At 36.9% G+C, this 18,951-nt stretch overlaps 1 protein-coding gene across 7 annotated transcripts in view; it reads right to left on the reverse strand.

Annotated features, from left to right (window-relative positions):
* Positions 1 to 269: 269 nt before the first annotated feature.
* The window catches only part of KAT6B (lysine acetyltransferase 6B), a 119,663-nt gene continuing 100,981 nt past the window's right edge, over positions 270 to 18,951 (reverse strand). For all 7 annotated transcript variants that reach the window (XM_072870450.1, XM_072870453.1, XM_072870451.1 and 4 more), the window contains 5 exons: positions 10,836 to 11,067; positions 8,528 to 8,687; positions 7,642 to 7,908; positions 6,088 to 6,394; positions 270 to 4,166 (listed from right to left, as the gene is read on the reverse strand). In XM_072870450.1, the coding sequence (XP_072726551.1) occupies positions 1,681 to 4,166; positions 6,088 to 6,394; positions 7,642 to 7,908; positions 8,528 to 8,687; positions 10,836 to 11,067 (3,452 nt within the window). In that variant the 3' untranslated portion in view covers positions 270 to 1,680. The remainder of the gene's footprint in view (positions 4,167 to 6,087; positions 6,395 to 7,641; positions 7,909 to 8,527; positions 8,688 to 10,835; positions 11,068 to 18,951) is intronic.

Consider the following 18,951-nt stretch of genomic DNA (forward strand, 5'->3'; position numbering starts at 1 on the left):
ACATTAAATATTGACAACCTTGTAATGTATTAAATACATATTTATTCAATATTTTATTAAGATTATTAAAAAAAATAATCTTAGATACTCTTTATTTTCACAAGGTGTATGCAATTATGATGATTAACCTACACTTAGGCTCTAACAGCCTAATCCAAACCCCATCAACTTTAATGGGCTTTAGATCAAGCATGTGAGAGCACTGTAACAAACACTGTTTCAGGAGGTAATTCCCATGCAACATCAAACTATGACAAGACACAAGAGGCTAAAAATGGCTCATCATAATTTATTTTATGTTAAAATGTACAGCTTGGGGGGGTGGGGGGTGTTTGTTGTTTTTTGCAGTTTTTATTTTTGTTTCTTGGGTGGTTTTTTTGTGTGTGTGTTTTTTTTTTTTTAAGTGACTGACTAAAAAGATAACAGATAAATACAAGAGTGTCACTGGGTCCTATTTTTACATGTATCAAGCCTCTTCTGTTCGGCCCTTACAGTCACTCTGTACAGGTACAAAGGCTACAAAAAAGGAAGCAATATAAACAGACACAAGTAACTTTTGCCTTTTTACATGCGATCTGTAAGCTTAGTTTGAGCTATTCACACGCTACTGCTCTATTTTTTCCCTTAAAAAATAACTCCAATATTTTATAAAGATAGAAAAATCTACAGATGGAATGAAAATGTAAAGTTAGAGGCATTTCCATAAAATAGCAACTTTACACCAAATTCACTATTTTTTTTTTTTAAATCCTGCCAAGTATTTGGACATATATGAAAATGTTTCAAAACTTGACAAATAAACACCGAGATGTTTCAATCAACAAAAAAACATAACAGTATTTATAAAACAGAAAGCTGCCTTTTTTCCTACCCCAGCCCCAAAGAAACTGGTCACAAAAATGGAAAAGAGTCTCAACTTTACACTAAACATACAGCAATAAAACCCTTTGAACTAACCAAAATGTGAATAGCTTTCGCAGCTTTTTTTTATTATTTTTTACAAGTTTCATAATTAACAAAAATATAGTTCTTTTTTTTTTACCCCTCAAACTAGGGTAACCTAATCAAGGCAAAAAAATTAAGAAATGGCTTACTGTTAAGCACAACACTTGTACAGTACTACAAAATGCACTGTCACTAACAAAGACATTAGCGGCATGCGGAAGTGTCACCTTCAGAAACAAAATAATACAATAAAAGAACTGCTAAAAGGCATTTACATGTGGGGAAAGGAGAGAGAAAAAGCTCACGATCCAGTACTGTCTGATAGTTTTGGAGTCTATTTATCCACATTTTTAATGGGAGCAGGCACATAAAATGGCTCTGAACCATCAGCTGCTGTGTAATTGCAGTTCATAGAAAGAGTTCTTCCTTTCCAGAGAACTTCAAGCTCAATGAAATAAACAAAAAATGGAAAACCACCTAATTCCCCCCAAAGAAGAGAGAAAAGTTAAATCCCACAAAATTTAAAAAAAACAAAAAAACAAAACAAAAACCAAAACAAGAAATAAAGAAAAAAGAAAAACTTGTATAAGGCTTTCTGCTGCATACAGCTTTAAAATGGTGCCAACAAGTGTTTTTGCATTCACACCAATTGCTGGTTTTGAAATCGTACTCTCCAAAAGATATTTGTGCAGATCAATCCAATATGCCAGTTTGGTAGTCTGCCCTCCAAAGGGCCTACCTTCTCATGTAGGATCCATTAAGAGACTGTTTAGACATGCCTGTATTCATATAGCCATGATGCCCCGGAGGAGTGTACATCATGTTACTGTGGGGTGCTGTCTGCATTGGTTGCTGTGCATATGGCTGAGTTCCCATCATCCCCATCTGCATCTGCATAGGGTACTGGGGTGTTTGATTCATATACCCATGATTAGTGTGATATCCACTATTCATCATCGGCTGGGACATACTATAACCATTCATAGCATTAAGGGTATTCATATTCATGTTCACTGAATTGACATTATAAGCTGGGGCTGGCATCAAATTTACACTCATGTTCATACCACGCTGCATTGTTAAGGTCCGCGCAGGCCCTTGCATGGCCACAGTCTGTGAAGCACGCCCATAAATTTGTGGCTGATGGGCTGTAGCAGCAGGTGGCAGAGGGGTGGATTTGGTTCTTACAGAAACATGACCTTTGCTGGCCATCTGAGTCTGCAGTCTTTGGGTGTGGGATATTCCAATATTTGATGAAGTCATATTACGCTGCAAAAGGGGAGGTGGCAAATTCATGGGGGGAGGAGTAAGGTTGGGGGGAGGGGTCATGGTAGCCTGTGCTTGGGGTCCTCCAGGAACAGCATGTGGAGACTGAGAAAGCTGAACAAGCCCTGTATTACTTAAGGGGGTGGACAAAGAGGCACTGTTTGCATAGGAAGTTACAGCAGCTGAATGGCTGTAAGGCAAAGAATGATCCATAAGCGTGTTCGTTAACTGTTGCAGTTTCGCAAGGCTGAAGGTGGCAGATGGCTGTGAGTAATGCCCCGCTCCAAATTCACTCTGCCCCATTCTTTCATATAATCCAATGTTGGCATTGCCAGTCTCGGGGATTTCAGTTAACTGCATAGGTGGTGTAAAATTAGTGGCCATGCTGCACTGGGATAACTGTTGGTTGCTGCTTGGAGGCCTTTCAACAACACAACCTTGGGGAGACTTTACATTACAAGTGGGAGGAGAATTGATGTTTGTTTGTTGCATCATACTGCAGCTTCCATTAATGTTAGACATCTGCTGTGTCACTGCACAGCTACTCTGTGTTAGGTTACTAGATGTAAGGCTACTGTACGAGCAACTGTTTTGTGAAGAGTTGTTTCCACAGATACTACTACCCATTGTAGAATCGTAACTACTTGGGTTTTCATAGTTTTCTGTTGTGCTCTCAATGCTCCCTAAGTCACTAAACCCACTATCCACAACTTGTTGCGAATGATCAGAAACGGAGGGAACATCCATCATTGGGCTGGTCTCCATGTTCTGTAGAGACGGCACAGAAATGGCACTTTGATCTGGGCTGATCTGAGCATAGCTGTTCTCTAAAGGAGCAACATTTGGACTATTAACAGAACGAACTGACTGGCTGGGATGAGAGTGCACAGACGAAACCGGGCTACTGTGGTCAGACTGCTGACAGTCATCCAGGGTGGTCATTTGGGGACTTTGGTCATTATGGGCATAGTTTTGCAAGCTTCTACAGGCCTCTTGAGTCTCTGCACAGTCCTGAAACGTATCTTCATGTTCACTTGCTTCTTGGGTTAGAGACTGTACTGCTTGAACCGTCTCTGAATCAATCTCCATGGTCTCAGCACTCTCTCCCTTGAAATTGGAATGTAATTCTTCACCAGCTTTTTGGTCCTGGTTGTTATCTGTATGATCATCATCAGATTCAGGCACTGGGTCTGAATCTGTAGTAAGTTCTTTCTGGTCACTTTCACACTCATCAGCTGCAAGGTCAACACCACAATCCATTAAGTCCTCTTGATTTGAATTACCAGTTTGAACATTTACGTCTAAAAAAGATTGCTGTGTTTCCAGCATTTCTTTGAAAGCTTCACCAGGCAATTCCTCTTTCTCCACTTCCGTTGAACCCATGTGGCTATCGTCTTCATCATCTGCATCATGATCCTCATTGTGAGAAGGTTCTTCATCCTCCTCCTCCTCCTCCTCCTCCTGATCATCCAAATGCACAGACTCCTCTTTTTGCAGAAAAACTTCTTCTGCTTTGTCTTTTTCTTGATCTTTTGAATTGATTCCACCTTCTTCTACATCCCTTTCTTCTTCCCCAGCTTTCATCATATCATTTTCTTGTTTTTCAAAGGGTTCACTGGGTGGATGCAGAGGTTCAGGTTCTACCTCTTTTACCTCATCATCTGGTGGTGGTAATACTTCAACAGGCTCTTTAATAACTTGCTCCGTAACAGGAACTGAGCAGGGCTTGTCTTCAGCTACTTCCTTTTGTTCCTCCACCAGCACCTGATAGTCAGGCTCCATAGGAGTCTCAGGTGGAGTGTACAAATTAAGCTTAAAGCCAGGTTTTCTTTCTTTGCTTTGCCTCCATTTAGATGGACCGCGCTTAACTCCTTTGGGCCAACCCTGCTTACTCTTTAAAGGTTCAAGATTGTCTTTAGTGCTTTCTTCCAATACAGCTACATCCTCTGTATTATCTTTGGGAGGCAATAAATAGAGACAAAAGAAAAGTCTTAGCTTGCGCAAACTAATCAGTATTTTCAAACATAATCCCAAAAGTATTTTATAAACTCAAAATGTATTAAGACACTCTGAAACAAGAGTTATAAACAGATCTCAAACCACAATAGAATGACATAATATCTACAGCTCAAACACACTTACACAGATATGTTTGGTGGCCTTTTAACAGTGACCATCAGAAACACCATTTATACACTAGAAGAATCCCAGAGATTTAAATCACAAGACATGTAAACTAAAGCAAAAATATTGTCCAAATATTTGATTATCAACCTTTGTTTTTAGAATAGAGGTATGCCATCACTTTATATAGACATTGATCTAATGCATATTCATCTTTTTTTACAGTAATAACATGAGAGTCTGGAGTTCCCTGTTCGACCATTCTGGAGGACAAACCATAGTAAGCATGTAATCATGCTTTAGTACCAACACTGAAAAAAATGTGGTTCATTCTAGTATCTTCTCATAGGCAGCATATAAAGACACAGCCCACAATACATGACAAAAGCCAAAAGATAATTGAAATTAAACAGAGTGCGTCAGAATACTAAATTAATCCACTGACTATAAAAAACTACCCAAACACATTCACTCCTCTCCTCTCCTCTCTCCCCAGATACCACTTACGTAATACACCAGAAAAAGGGAGAATTTTCAGGATATAACATGCCGTATTTGGGAGCGTAATAGCTTCAGTGATACTCCTCTGCCTCTCACTGTAGTGTCACAACACTCCTATAGTCAATTAATGTGATGACATGGTCCATAGACAAATGCACAGTATCAGTCTAGTTAAAGCAGTGCAAACCTGACCACTGGGACATAGCTGGAACACTTTGAATTTGCTACTATTAGTTTAATTCATTTCTGTTGAGAAGCAGGAAAAAGCAGTAATATTCTAATGTACCTGTGCACTGGTTTGTAACACCACCAACATTCGTAAGCATGGTTGCTCTAGTCACACAAAAGCTGTTTAAAATAGAAATCAGTGCATGATCCCTCAACTGAGGATCGCAAAGATTAAACTTCCCATGCAATTATGCTAACACTAGAATAGCACCCACTGGCTTCTAAGAGGTAAATATACAGACCTGAGAATCCAGTCATTCATTCTGGAATTAAAACTTATAAGCGTAATTTGAGAGCCAGGAGGTCAAGGGATGAGTATACATTCAGAATAGCTCATTAGTAGTTCCACTATCCATCCATTAGCTTTTCTGCCAGGAAATATCCTTGAAATCAAACTAGATAAGCAGCTTTGAAAGAACACAGTTAAGACTCTCTCACTCTTTTGTAGGGAAAAAATAGGGACCCCAGTGCTGAGGACATATTGTGCCCCAGAAGCAACAAACATTTTCTTGAATTACCAACAATGCGGAATACAAAGATATTTGTGTAAATCCAATCTTACTTTTTGCTTGTATCCTTTATCAAGAATACAAAACCAATATTAGACAATATTCCAGTGATACCCCTGCTCTGTTGAGTATGAAATGCCCTGTTCCAGGGATATAAAAGTTGCTTTTGGCAACATGACAAGGACTGCAGTGCTTCAGACTGGAAAACATTTGTTTTCTGAACACAAAAAACAAATTATTATATTAATGGGTCAGGAATAACGAAAGTAGTAAACTCAATTGAACAAAACAAAAAAATCTGAAGCCACCGCTAAATTCTAATAAACTGCATGAGATTAATGGCTCCAGTAGCACCTCTAAGCAGAAAGCATTATTAAGATTGTAAGCTTTTAAGACCAAAATGGTTAAGTACATCTTGTTAAAAATTTCCAGATTTATGACAAAAATAAACACTTCCTTTTAAGGCCACCCAACAAATTAATTTTGTGAAGATATAAGAACATTTTCAGCTTACTTGTACAATTGTCATCACTCCTGTAACAATGAATATCTTTCTCCTCCTTGTTCTGCTCTTCCTCCTCCTTCTCCTGTTTCTGCTGCCCAGGTTGATACTCAAAAGCTTTTCTAATCACAGGCTTCAAGTCATCATCTTCCCCATCCATCTCACAGGTAGGTTCCAGCTGTGGCATGGGACGCTCTTCATCCGAGTTATCAAATGGCTCATTCAACACCTCTGTTGTTTCCGAAATTGTCTCTGTTGTAACACTGCTATTAATCCTTCTGCGTTTACGGCCCCTTTTCTTTTTCAGTATGAAAGGTCTCTGAAAAATAATTCCACAAATGTAATTCCTCCTACATTCCTGTTTGTTATCTGACTCTGAACATAAATAAATACATTTTTGTAAAGTGACTTTACAATAATCTATTTACTCATTCAAAAAAACCCCCTTACATTGCATCCAATTCAAATGTAGACAGAATGTAAAAGTAAAATGTCTAAACAGTTAAAATAGGTATGTATCTACACATGCACACAAACCCTTCTGTAGGTGAAAATTAAGACTAGAATTTTCTTCATGTTGTAGAGACTCTTACCTTCTCCTGTCAAATAATATTCATAGCAATATTACATAAATTCTACTTACACATTTTTCCTCTGTGGACTTATAATTCCCCAACAACCTTCACAAGTATCAAAGTTTATTCTTCTACGTTTCTGCTTTCTGCTATTTTAGAAATAATTATTTATATAGAAAAATAGATAACAGCAAAGGAAGTACACCTCAAACTTCACATGGGTCTCAACAATACACCAAAAGAATTCTACAGTTGGCTGCTATAAAGAAAAAAAACTGTTCAGTTTATATTTCTATTATTACACATTCTCACAGATTTATAGTTACTTTTAAGTTTGCTCATCTAAAGGATAAACAAAGGGACACTCCAATTCCCTAATTCTCACCAGAGACACCTAAATACATATGCGAAGGTGAGTGGTTTAAAATTTTGAATAGTTTACTAATTTAAACCATTCAAATAGTTGATTTTTCATCAAATTAAGAATTATGTAAACACTGCAGTAACCGGAATTTAACATTTAAATCCCTTGGAAATCAGAAGCATATGGGTTAAAAAACCCTTTTGTTTTAACACCATTTGCTTTTGAAAAATAGTATTCCCCTTTAAGGAGTTCCTATATTAAAAACAATAAAAAGACAAACCCCACAAGCTGGACTCCATCTTAAAATGAAAAAAGGAAGAACCATTAAAATATTGAAGCAATACCAATGCAAAACAGCAGAGGGCAACCACTAGTTTAAAAATTAATGGGAAATTCTGGGGTTTTGTGTCACTTTTATTTTACAGTTCTGTGAAAAATCCAAAAGATCAAAAATTGGATGGAGAGGAAAAAACAGAAGACAGGAGTTGTTCAGGGTCCAAACAATATAGAAAGGATTAAAACAATATAATAAATGTTTGTAAAAAACCCAGATTGTTATTTCAATGATAACGATTTGATTGAAATCAGAAATGAATGACTTGAAACCAAACCATTGAAGTAACACACCTTTCTTTTTATGGCCAGTGACTGCGGCTTGGTCAGCCGGGGAGGTGAACTTTGCTGACTCTCATCCCCGCCATCCTCCTCGCTGCTCTCCTTAGATCGCTCTGTGGATTGCCCTCGCTCCCCCACCACTGCCACACTTTCTGGAGGTCGCAAATATTTATTTTTAGATTGTACTTTTGCAGGTGATTGCCTACTATTAGTTCTCGTGGAGAATATTTCTTGCTCTTCCTTTTCCCAGCAGCTAGCTTGCTCCATCAGACGCTCAGCCTGCAGGGTTGAGGTTAAAATAACGGGTCACTGAAACAGCATTTACTTAGCCATATCCTTTACGTTCAGCTAAAGAGTTACAATAAGTCAACCCTGATTAGCACTGCTGGCTAACCTAGCAACAACATTTCAGCTGAATCATCTAGTAGCTCCTTTACAACAGTTAGGATAACAAACCAAAGAAGATTGCATTTCATGGGATATTTAGCACTATTAATGATGCAGCGAATTGATTTAAGTCCTTTAGCACTACATTACATGCCCACTGACATGGATCACTTTGAGCAAGTTCATAACACAAAGAATCGATTGACACTGCAGCCCCTGAGCTCTGCACCAAATTTGATCTGATTACATGCTCTTCGACTACCTCAAGAGTGATAAATACAGCTTCATGACAAGTGATTCATGTTTTAAGTTTTCATATTCATCCCCCCAAAGTTACCATGTCTTGCTGCACAGCTTCCAAAAATTGTGCATTACAATAATATCAGTATCCTCTATCATTAAGCAGTGGTCAAAGTTAAAACTGCTCTATTTAAGACAGCCTAATGTTGAATATTCACAGCAATGAAATCCAAAAGAAGATAAATTCAGAATAAGAAGTTTCAGCTGTTACCTCCTTTTCTGCTTCTCTCTCTTCTTCAGAAACTGCAGCATTAGAAACTAACAAAGGAGTCCATCTCAAGCTTTCAGGATCTACTTCATTGATACGTGGATTCGCTTTCAGTTTCTCCATATGACTTGAAATCAGCTTTTCCCTTCTAATAATTACAAATCTACAATCCAATAAACAGTAATTTATTTTATAAAGTGATCACCTAAAACAACCTTCCTACAGTTTAAATCCTTTTGCACAATAACCTGTGAAAATAGATGGGTAAATAAATGGATACATGAAACTAAAAGTATCAGCTGACAGGCACAGATAACACGCTTACACTACTGACTGTTTACTAAGAGAAAGAGAGGAAACAACTGTTTATGAAGTGAAAGCTCAATACTAAACATCACTAGGGCAAGAGAGGAAAGTAAAGATTTTATCGTTGACCACTCTAAATCCATGCAAGAGGTTTAGTGTTGGCTCTTCAGTCACTGCCAGAACAATTTCCAATTTTAATATGACATACAAGCATAAATAGAAAACACTGTGGATCAAGTAAAGAGTGAGAAAGTCATTAATATTACAACCGAAGATGGCAAATAACTGGACGAGAAAGCAAGTTAGAAACATAGGTTTTCTAACGAAGCATAAAAATGTACCTTAGTCCTATGCTGATGCAGTAGAACACAACTTTCTAATTACTATGAAATGCAGTAGCATACCAAAAGCAGGTAAAGACTAACATAATAGCATAGTATGCTAATACACTAGTACATACCCCACCAAAGTTCCCTGTTACAAAGAACTACACAATTTTAAACAACAAAAAATATGTTGCGTTTTTTTAGCAAGGCTTTCAAATGCTGTAAAAATCAGGTAGATTAAGTGACAACACTGCTTTTCACTGAGAATGCTTTAAAAAAAAAAATCAATCAGATCCAGGTGAACCATTTTCCCAGAATTGTGACAAACTTCTACTTCACTACATGTAAGAAAAATTAACAAAATGTAGGAAACCATAAGAAGCCATACCCAATTCCCAAGGTAAGTGTCTGGCAGGAATTTCAACAGATGTGATTTCTTTTCCTGGCTCAGCCACTGACCTTCTGGATACCTTTGGCCAGGTCAGTTCAGGTCCCTGTCTAAGCTTTACTACCTGTGAAAAAAAGACTAACTGACCTTGTTCATAAAGTATTTTGAATTCTATAGATGAAAAAAACATTATTTTCTAACTGGGTGTCAGTATTCAGGACCTATAATACTTTGTGACAGGGCAGAAGCTGCATATAAGTAATGAATACATATTTGATTATCACTTAAAATGCATTTATCCCATCAGGTTGTCCATAAATAAGCACCCCCAAAAGTTAAGGTTTTAATGCTATGACAGCACTCCTCTTACTACTCTCATAACACCAGCCTGTAAGCCAATCTCCTTTTTGAAGACCTGCATTCTTACTAGTTGAACACTTACTAATTTTGAATACTAGTGCTGGTGCACATAAAAGTTACTGAGGCTGAGCTATTCCTGATCTTAATTTTATTTTTTGGCAACCCACCGTTTGTAAGGCAGTTTTGCTTAACTATAAAGTTTCTATGATTGGAATATTCAGAAAGAATTAAGAAGCTCTTCAGAAACACAAATACCATTGAAAGTAATTTAAGGTATTTTATGAAAAAAAAGAGCCCAAACAACAAAAACAACCCACTTAAAATCTAAAATATCAATCAAGATCATTTAGAAAGAAGATGTTCACAAAACAGGAACTCACCTTCCCAGTACACTAACTTTCAACATTCATCATAACATTAAATAGAAACTTTAAAAAGTCATTTGCATTCCCAGTACCTTGGGCAGGAGGACTTCATGTAGAGCTGATCCAATCCCATGGCTTGTGTGAATTCAGTAATGATCAAAAAAGGGGGTGTGGAGAGAGAGTCTGCCCCACCCACAAATCCAAATTTATCCCTCACTGGTATTCAAAGCAAGATATTTGCAAAGCAAGAGCTGGGAATTGTACTTACGGAAGACGATACTGAATGAAACAAAATTCTTCACTGAAAATGTTTCAAGCTGGCCACACCCTTCTAACAACCATTAACATGAAAGAGGATTCAAAAAAACACTGTTTGTTTAGGGATAAAAACTCTTTATGTAAGACTCCATCAACAAGACCCAGCTGTAGTGACTTCTTCAGTAAGATGGTTATCATTCATTTTAAAGTCAGAATTTTACACAGACATTTTTCACATCAACTGTTTTGTAAGTAGAGAAAGTAAATGTTTTGCCTCAGTATTTAAATTTTTTACAAGATTCACTGACCTATCTTCTCTTTTATCTATCATGCTATGTTGCTGCAGGGTTGTGGCAATATCATGTGGACACATTCCAGTAGCTCGACTCATTCCTTTGATGCTGATTTGTTTTTCATGGTGGCAGTTAAGGTATTCTAATATGACACTCTTCCAGTAAGCCAAGTATGAGAGACGACCCAGGTCAGACAACGGCTTTTCAGGGGATCCTGCTTGACCCTCTCTTCTAGAAAGTAAATAGCCTAGAAAGAAAAGAAACAGAACACCTTATTGAGATAACAAAACTAAGAATTTTAAATACCCCTTAAGAAAGTTGGTATTAATAGAATGATCAGCATGACTGATTACATTATTGGTAACTCTTGCAATTAAAGAAATCCTATTCACAAGAGATTGGTTTTCATCACTATAGTGACATAGAAAAAGACTAAATCCTTGTAAGAGACTCAGATCTTATGTTATGAGAATCAAACATTAACCAAAACCCCCCTTCTAATCATAAGGCAAGGAGGAAAGAAAAAGTGAACATGTTTCAGAACAGGTCTCATCACACATGATCTCATTTAGAACTACAACTGTCTGGCCTTCTGAGAAACTTTTACACCTGAGTTACATCACTGAAGCCAAGAATTTTCAGAAGAATCTCATGAGGAAGTGTCATGGGTAATATCAGTTAAGTCAGTTTTCTTCAAGAAGCCCCAGGTGACATAAGTTTTTGATTAAACAGTTGTTGTATTTCAGAGGTGACATATAATTCACAAGTTGAATTACTGGGAGAATTACTTAGGAGAAATAATTAAAAAATTATCTCCCTTAATTCACTTTTAAGAACATTCACATAATTCCAGTCTGCAGTCTTCAAGACAGTAACTGATCAGCTATTATACAATACACCACCTTTATTTTATATTCTATGTATGTTCTAAGTCCTTTTTAACTCTCTTCAGCTTTAAGAAGCTTTTACAATTTAAAGTAGAACACACCTGCTTGGAGATAACAGAAGAAGTCTGGTATTTGCCACCATTAAAACTAATTCAGGAGAAAGAAAAAAATAACACAATTAATAAAATGTATCCTTTCACAGTAATTCATCCTTCCATGATACATATTCTGCACTGTACCTTTACAAACACTACCAAAACATGGGCCTTAAACACCAGGCTTACACAATGCTTATTCCACCATAAGCATGGACATCATGCTCATGGAATTACATTACTCAGTCATTTGGAATCCACCAACATATACGGTTCTTTTGCCTTCCAATATTCTTAAATACTTTCTTTTAAAAGTTGGAATCCCTCCTTTTATTTTTCTAAGAGTGCCTTAAAACATATCTAGTACAGCCATGTCACATTTGCTAAACAAGTCCTCCTGACTTCTTCACAAAGTTTCTCCTCATCAAGTTAGCTATAAATTAAGAACATATGATTAACATCCAGCTTTGAGTGAAGCAATGGCTCTTTCCTTATTTTGCTGTATGCTCTACCATATACAAACTGTACACACATATATCTATTTTTTTATATCTATAAAAATATGAAATGCACACATACATACATGTGTATATACTCAGCTTGAAACAATGGTCTTCCCTTTTTGGGGGGCAATACAAAAGGTCCACAACAGAATTTGTAAAATACATATGCACCGATCATCATACTCTAACCTCCAGTTTGCATTAAAATGTTTACACAGAAAAGCAGACATCCTACTACATTCCAAGTGATCAGTAGCAGCATAGATACTGAAATAGTGTACCCTTCATATCTATTAGCATGATTTATGGTAAAACACCAGAGTTTCAGGAGGAATACCATCCCACATCTGCCGACTTCTACATAGCATGTAGACACCTACATAAAGCCTGCCTACATCTGCATGGTACCACTGGAAATTCAGCAAGTAAATTTATTCTGTTTTACAGAAGAAACACTACGTTAAAACTGAAGAAAAGGAAGGTGTTTTAACATTTGAAGTTGCAGCATATTACATTTTTTTAATAACTAGATGATACATCTTAGTACTACATGTAACTTGTTGACAGGAAAAGCCAAACTTCACATTCAAAAGCAGATTGCATCCTGAATAGTTTCAAGGTAAAGAATTGTTGTTTTACTTCCAACTGCACAAAAGGAGACCTATAGCATATAGGCTATTCTGCATAATTTTAGACAAAGCTTCACTTGTACCAAGAAAGAATTCTGGATCAGCTTGTTTACAACGTATATAGACAAGTTTTATACTAAGACATCATTGCCTATAGAAAAACATGCAAAACTGCAGCAGTACAAGCAGTGATAGAAGTCTCAACACAGGAAGAGAGAGGGAGAATAACCTAGATTTTTAAAATAAATCCATGAGGAGAACTTACAGTTGCTTCAAGTATCTTTACAGTTTAACCTACCAACTTCACATTCAAGAAAACTTGGGCACTAATAGAAAGTGTTTGCAGGCTGTTTGCAAGACCTGGATTTCATTCTTGTATTTCACTATACTTTAAAATTACTGACAAGAACTTCTTCCACTTCCATTTTCTTCATACATAACAGGGCTGTAACTTTCTTGGTAAACATCTTATGAGGCTTAGTAAGAAAACCCTATCAAGAGTTTGGAATCATTAGTTAGGCAACCACAAGTAGCTTTAGAGTTTCACTAGTATATCCTTGCTCATCAGATCCTTCCAATTGCTGGGGACTTTCAGACTAGTTCTTAGTGATCATTTTCACATATTTTTACTCTACATTAAAGCAGTGAAATTTCACCTGCATGGCAGTAACATCTGTCAGTATTCCTCTCCTACCATTCCACAATGTAACCTATGCTTATCCAAGATACTCACAGTCTATAGGATCAAAAATATAAATCAGAGGTAACAATCTCAGTTACATGTAGTGAGCACTGAATGAAAAGTTTCTCTTAACAGATTCCGTGATTTGAATGACATCTATTAAATTAAACTTACCAAAGAGACGCCAAATAATTGATCTAAGTTGCAGGTAAATAAAAAACACTGATCTTGGTAGCTCGTGTATCTATCCTGAAGCATCTGAAATGAGTACAATATGCCCCTGTTAAACAGATAACCCCAGTGTCATTGTGTCTACCTAATTTTAATAATGGATAGCCTCAAAGTGGAAACCTGAAAGAACTTTCTTGAACTATAACCCCTGATATGAGACTATGAAAACCAGCAACATTCAGACGACAAAATATAGCTCCTCCCCACCCACCTCCCGAGAGTAAACAAGTCAGACTGTACATTACACAAAAAAAACCCCACAACAAAATGTAAGACCTAATCTAGAAGAACAAAGAGTTGTCTATCTTATCTGCTGGGCCTATGACTGATAGTTTCACAAAATTAAACAGCCAAAATACCATTAATGATTTTTATTTCTTGCCTTATCTCCAGCCTTCACAGTGAAGCAACATACCACATGCGATTTACAACCTTTGATTTTTGTCATGCAAACCTCCCCAGAACCACTAAGGTTTTATCTTATTTAAGACTTAAAACGATTACAAGAAATTCAATCTGAGAAAGGGAAAGTTAGTATAAGATACATATATTTTATGCCTTCAACACAAATTTAGGAGACAATCAGACATTAAAACATACATTTAAAGAAATTAACTTGAGCAGTATCTTGTAATTTCAATCTACAGCATTCCTAGTATTGAACTCCCCTGAAATAGCTACAGCAGAGTCCACAACACACTTACGTGAAAACAATAACTTTAATACATCTGTGTCAGTCTCCAGAAACTTTGTTAACTAATGATTTTGTTATGCTCAGTTGTCTCTTAAAACAAATTAAACAGCGTGAGATCAGAGGTCCAGCTTGATAGTACCCTGTTCTGACTGTGGCCAACAGAAAAATCCAAGGGACAGACTAAAAGAGGCAACCATCTTGTGAAACTCACATGCAAACAGAATTATCTGGCTCTGCCCAAAAAAATGGAATCTGCCAAATATGTAACATCCCCACACTTTTTGGCATTTTCTAGGAACTTGGTAAGATTTGTTAATTATCACTGTCTTTTGCAAACAGCACAGATTTCATCTTCCTCCTCCATTTACCTATGTGTTCACTAGTACTAGTCTTTAGTGTCGTGTCCACTAATATGCCTGGTACTGACGTGAGGTGAACTGACTTGTATTTCCCTACCTCTCTCCTGAAAAACTTCTAGAAATAGGGATCATATCAGGCCCCTTTCAGTCCTATGGCATGAAAGCAGTTTTATGCATACTTCAAGTTACAAACTGCCATAAGCAACTATTTCATTACTAAGTCTCTTTTATCTCCAAATCCCCAAGACACATCCTTCTTTCCCTGTCATACACACTTCCAAACTTCACTACTTTAGCTTTCTAATATTAAGGATAAATCACTCCATAGTTTTAAGTAAGGCAGATACGATTTAGCTTGAGACAGCTGAATTCAATTTTATTACCTATTGAAGAAATACAGACTTGTCCCTTTGCTTTTAACATGGTAGCAATGGCAGGCTAGCCCTCAAACGTGTAAGACGACAGAGATGCAGATTACATAGGGGCCAGTGGTATAGGAAGAAGCAGCAAACAAAGACAATAAATAATTGAACTGGTATACTGAGAAAGATTAAGTGAACAAACTAAAACTGACAGAAGAAAGGCAAATAAGTTTAAAGATATTCTTTCCTTAAGGACCCTCCTGCAATCTGTATGCTCTCTATACATGCTTTATATCCTATAGCAACAAACAAATCAATTTACCATTTCATTTTCTGATGAATGATCAAAGAAAAGAGATCTAGCTAAAAAAAGTTCAGTTTCTTTGAGTGCGTTTAAGACTGATCACAATCATTAGAGCCATTAGGTTTTCAAGTAAGCTAAGTAATTTAACTTGATTTAAGTAAACCACAAAACCAAAAACCCCAGTCTTGTCCTCCCTTCCCTCCAGCCCATTTGTGACCTGGATGTAGGTGTTTGAATTACACTTGTTTGTGTGCATGCAAGACAGCACGGCCACACTGTGGCTCAGTTACACACAGAAGCAGTTAAACTGTGGTACGCATATTACACAGAATTGAATGAACACTTCATTAGTGGTTTCCTATTCATCTGAGAAGCAAGAGAACTTAGCTAATATGAAGGTTTTGAACAAGTATTTGTGTAATTATATTTACTATTTCTATTTTCAAAAAGCTTTATATCCTGGAACAACCCTAGAAATGCTGTATTTAATATAAAATACAGCAGATTACTTTGTTTAGCTTAAGAGTAAGCAACAGTCAGTTGTTTAGCACCCACACTTTGGAAAATAAGTAATTGTAGCAGAGTAGGTTCTAAGAAGGTGAAATAGAGGGCTATATTTGGCTTGTAAAGTAAGTATATTAGTCCTCTTTTTATGAAAGTATCACAACATCTCTTGCAATCTCCAATGGACAATACAATTATACATTTTATTGAAAATTCAACATAGCCAGAATACAATCCACCCAGACAATCCTGAGGCAGTTTCAGCGTAATCTACTCTGGAAGATGCCACCAGCTGAATCTCTAGTATCATTTCCTGTGTTCTACTATCCACATGCTCCCTTAAAAGAGCATCTGACAGATCAGCCTCACCACACACAATAGACACTGTGCCATATGCAACGGACACTGTGCTGATCTAACGCAACTCCTCCACCCCTAGAATTTCACTGCTTACAGGTAGGCAGGTTATTTGAGAACAGTGCCACAAAGAAAGACACTTCACTCTTGTGAGGACATCATGTATGATGTTTAACTATTGTCCTGAAAATATCTTTCACTTCATTGCATCACATTGCAATGCATTGCATTGTCTTCAGCAGAAACAGATAGAACCAGCAAAAACATGCCTGAATGGCAAATAGAGTACTGAATCTCATTCTGTACCTGGACAAGTATTTACAAATTGCAGTTCCTTTCTCCTATGCTACTAGCAACAGATCCACGTATTTGTTTTTCACTTATGCAGGTTAAAAATTAAAACAAACTGAGTCTTCAAAGTGGACCCCGAGAGTAGGGATTCATCAGTCCTACATTTCAGCTAGGATAGGTTTTTTTGTTTGCTACAAAAAGCTGGAAATAATAGTTTACACTGAAAATTTTAAAAGAAATTTATCTGAGAGTCTCTGATCTAGCAAACAGTTTTATGTATCAATCACGTAACGCGCTGGAGATAAAACACAGTTCTGATCTTATTTAAGAAGTCATGTTCAGTATCACTTTCTACGAAAACAATAATATTAAACTCTCTGAATAAGAAAGTTACAAACACTAGTGAAGAAAGTCTGTTATGTTCTTGTAACTGAGACAGAACTCAGTTTACAAAAAAACAGAGACAAACATCTTAAAAATTAGGGTGTGTACTACCAGAGTATTCCAGAGTCCTGATCTTGTATCATCCTAGCTGTTCCGGAGAACACAACTCTTCACCACTTAAATTTTGTAATTCAAAAATCTTCACTTTTTTTTAATCATCTGCAGATTAGTTTGGCCTTTATCTTAAAGAAAAGCTGCAGTCAAATGCAGTGTTTCTTTCAAAAACAGAACCACACTGGTGGTAGTTTAATGCAAGAAAAGAAGCAGAGCTTTGCTTCACTGCACACACTCATTACAGAGAAATGTTTACATCCTGTTTCATCCCTCCACATTCACAGAATTATTAATAAACATAACACACAAAGCTCTTGAATAGGAGCAACTCTTACAGAGCACAAGAACAGTACATAAAATGCAATGTAGCAGAGGTCCCTAGGTTAGAATAACTCCTAAGAGTCTTTCAGCAGTAACCCTGCCACTATAACCAATGACTTGGAACAGCAGTGGACTTGGCAAATAGGAAATCTCTATTCTATTCAGCGGGGTTTCATCAAGACAGCTTCCTTTTGTGCTTTTTAGGTTATCACCTTCTGTGCTTCCTAGTAAAATTGCTTAATCATCATCATGGTACCTTGCTTCAAAGAGGAAAATTTCTGTTGAGAATCTTTACTTCATTTACATGGAAGAAAAAGACTCTACACCTTTTAAAGTACAAAGGATCAAAATTTAACAGAAGTATCATTGCAAAAGCATTAATTTATTGCTTATGTATTAAAATATCCACAAAACAGATGACACTATATTATCACATCTGAATGATCTTCCAATCATTTTTAAACTCAGAAAGTCAGATGGTATTCTTGTAATAAGTAATGACTGAGAATCAGGGTGGGGAAATAAACCATATGAAGAACCAATTAATCTATTAGCCTTGGCTTCCAAAATTAAGTCTCTTTTGCCACTGTAATTCACCTCCCAGTAAAACGCAAAAGCAAACTTAAATGGTTCCAAACTTCCTCAAGCCTTGCCTGCATAGAAAACCCATTTAAAAAACAGGTTTCAACTCACAAACAGGAATTACTTAGCTTAGAACAACTGTCAGGTTGTCAGCTCTCACAGAGTCCTGAAACAGCTACTGAGCTGCTACAACATACAGCATGTCATAATAAGGTTAACTGTCACCAGCTTCAGTTTGCCTAGGAGACATGTCATCCGTATGTGGTGGTATTCAGCAGCTGAGTTGTAAATGGCTTAACTGTCTGTGAATCAAGGACAAGACAGACAACAAAGACAGAAGCACTGTTGCCATGCTAAGGGACATGCTTGCTCTCCAGCTGTGCACTAAGGCCACCACAATCAAATTAATTTGAACAGCTACACAGAATTGCTGTCAATGCACAACTAAACTCCATTTTATCTTTCTGAACCTGTTCAGCTATACTAACAATAGTAATACATCACTGATCCTATAAATAGGCTTGAAGAAAGCTGCCAGTGTTGAGCACATCATCAAGTCCAGTTCAAGATGCACCTATGCAACACAGCACTTAAATGACAGCCTGCTGACAGCACTTCTAAACTGCCTAAAGTTTACTTCCAAAGTTAAGTTCTCCTACCATGAGCTAATCTAATGCTAACAGAAGTTTCAGAACACAGCATATGTACAAATACCCACAGACAAAATTTATACAGATCCAGAAGCACCTTAGCATTTATGTGACTTATACCAAGTCAAATGCTCTATAATCTTTGTAATATCATGATGATAACAAATCCATTTCACTCATTG

The sequence above is a fragment of the Ciconia boyciana genome, chromosome 8 (assembly GCF_034638445.1).
Source record: "Ciconia boyciana chromosome 8, ASM3463844v1, whole genome shotgun sequence".
In the NCBI taxonomy this organism is placed as follows: Eukaryota; Metazoa; Chordata; class Aves; order Ciconiiformes; family Ciconiidae; genus Ciconia; species Ciconia boyciana.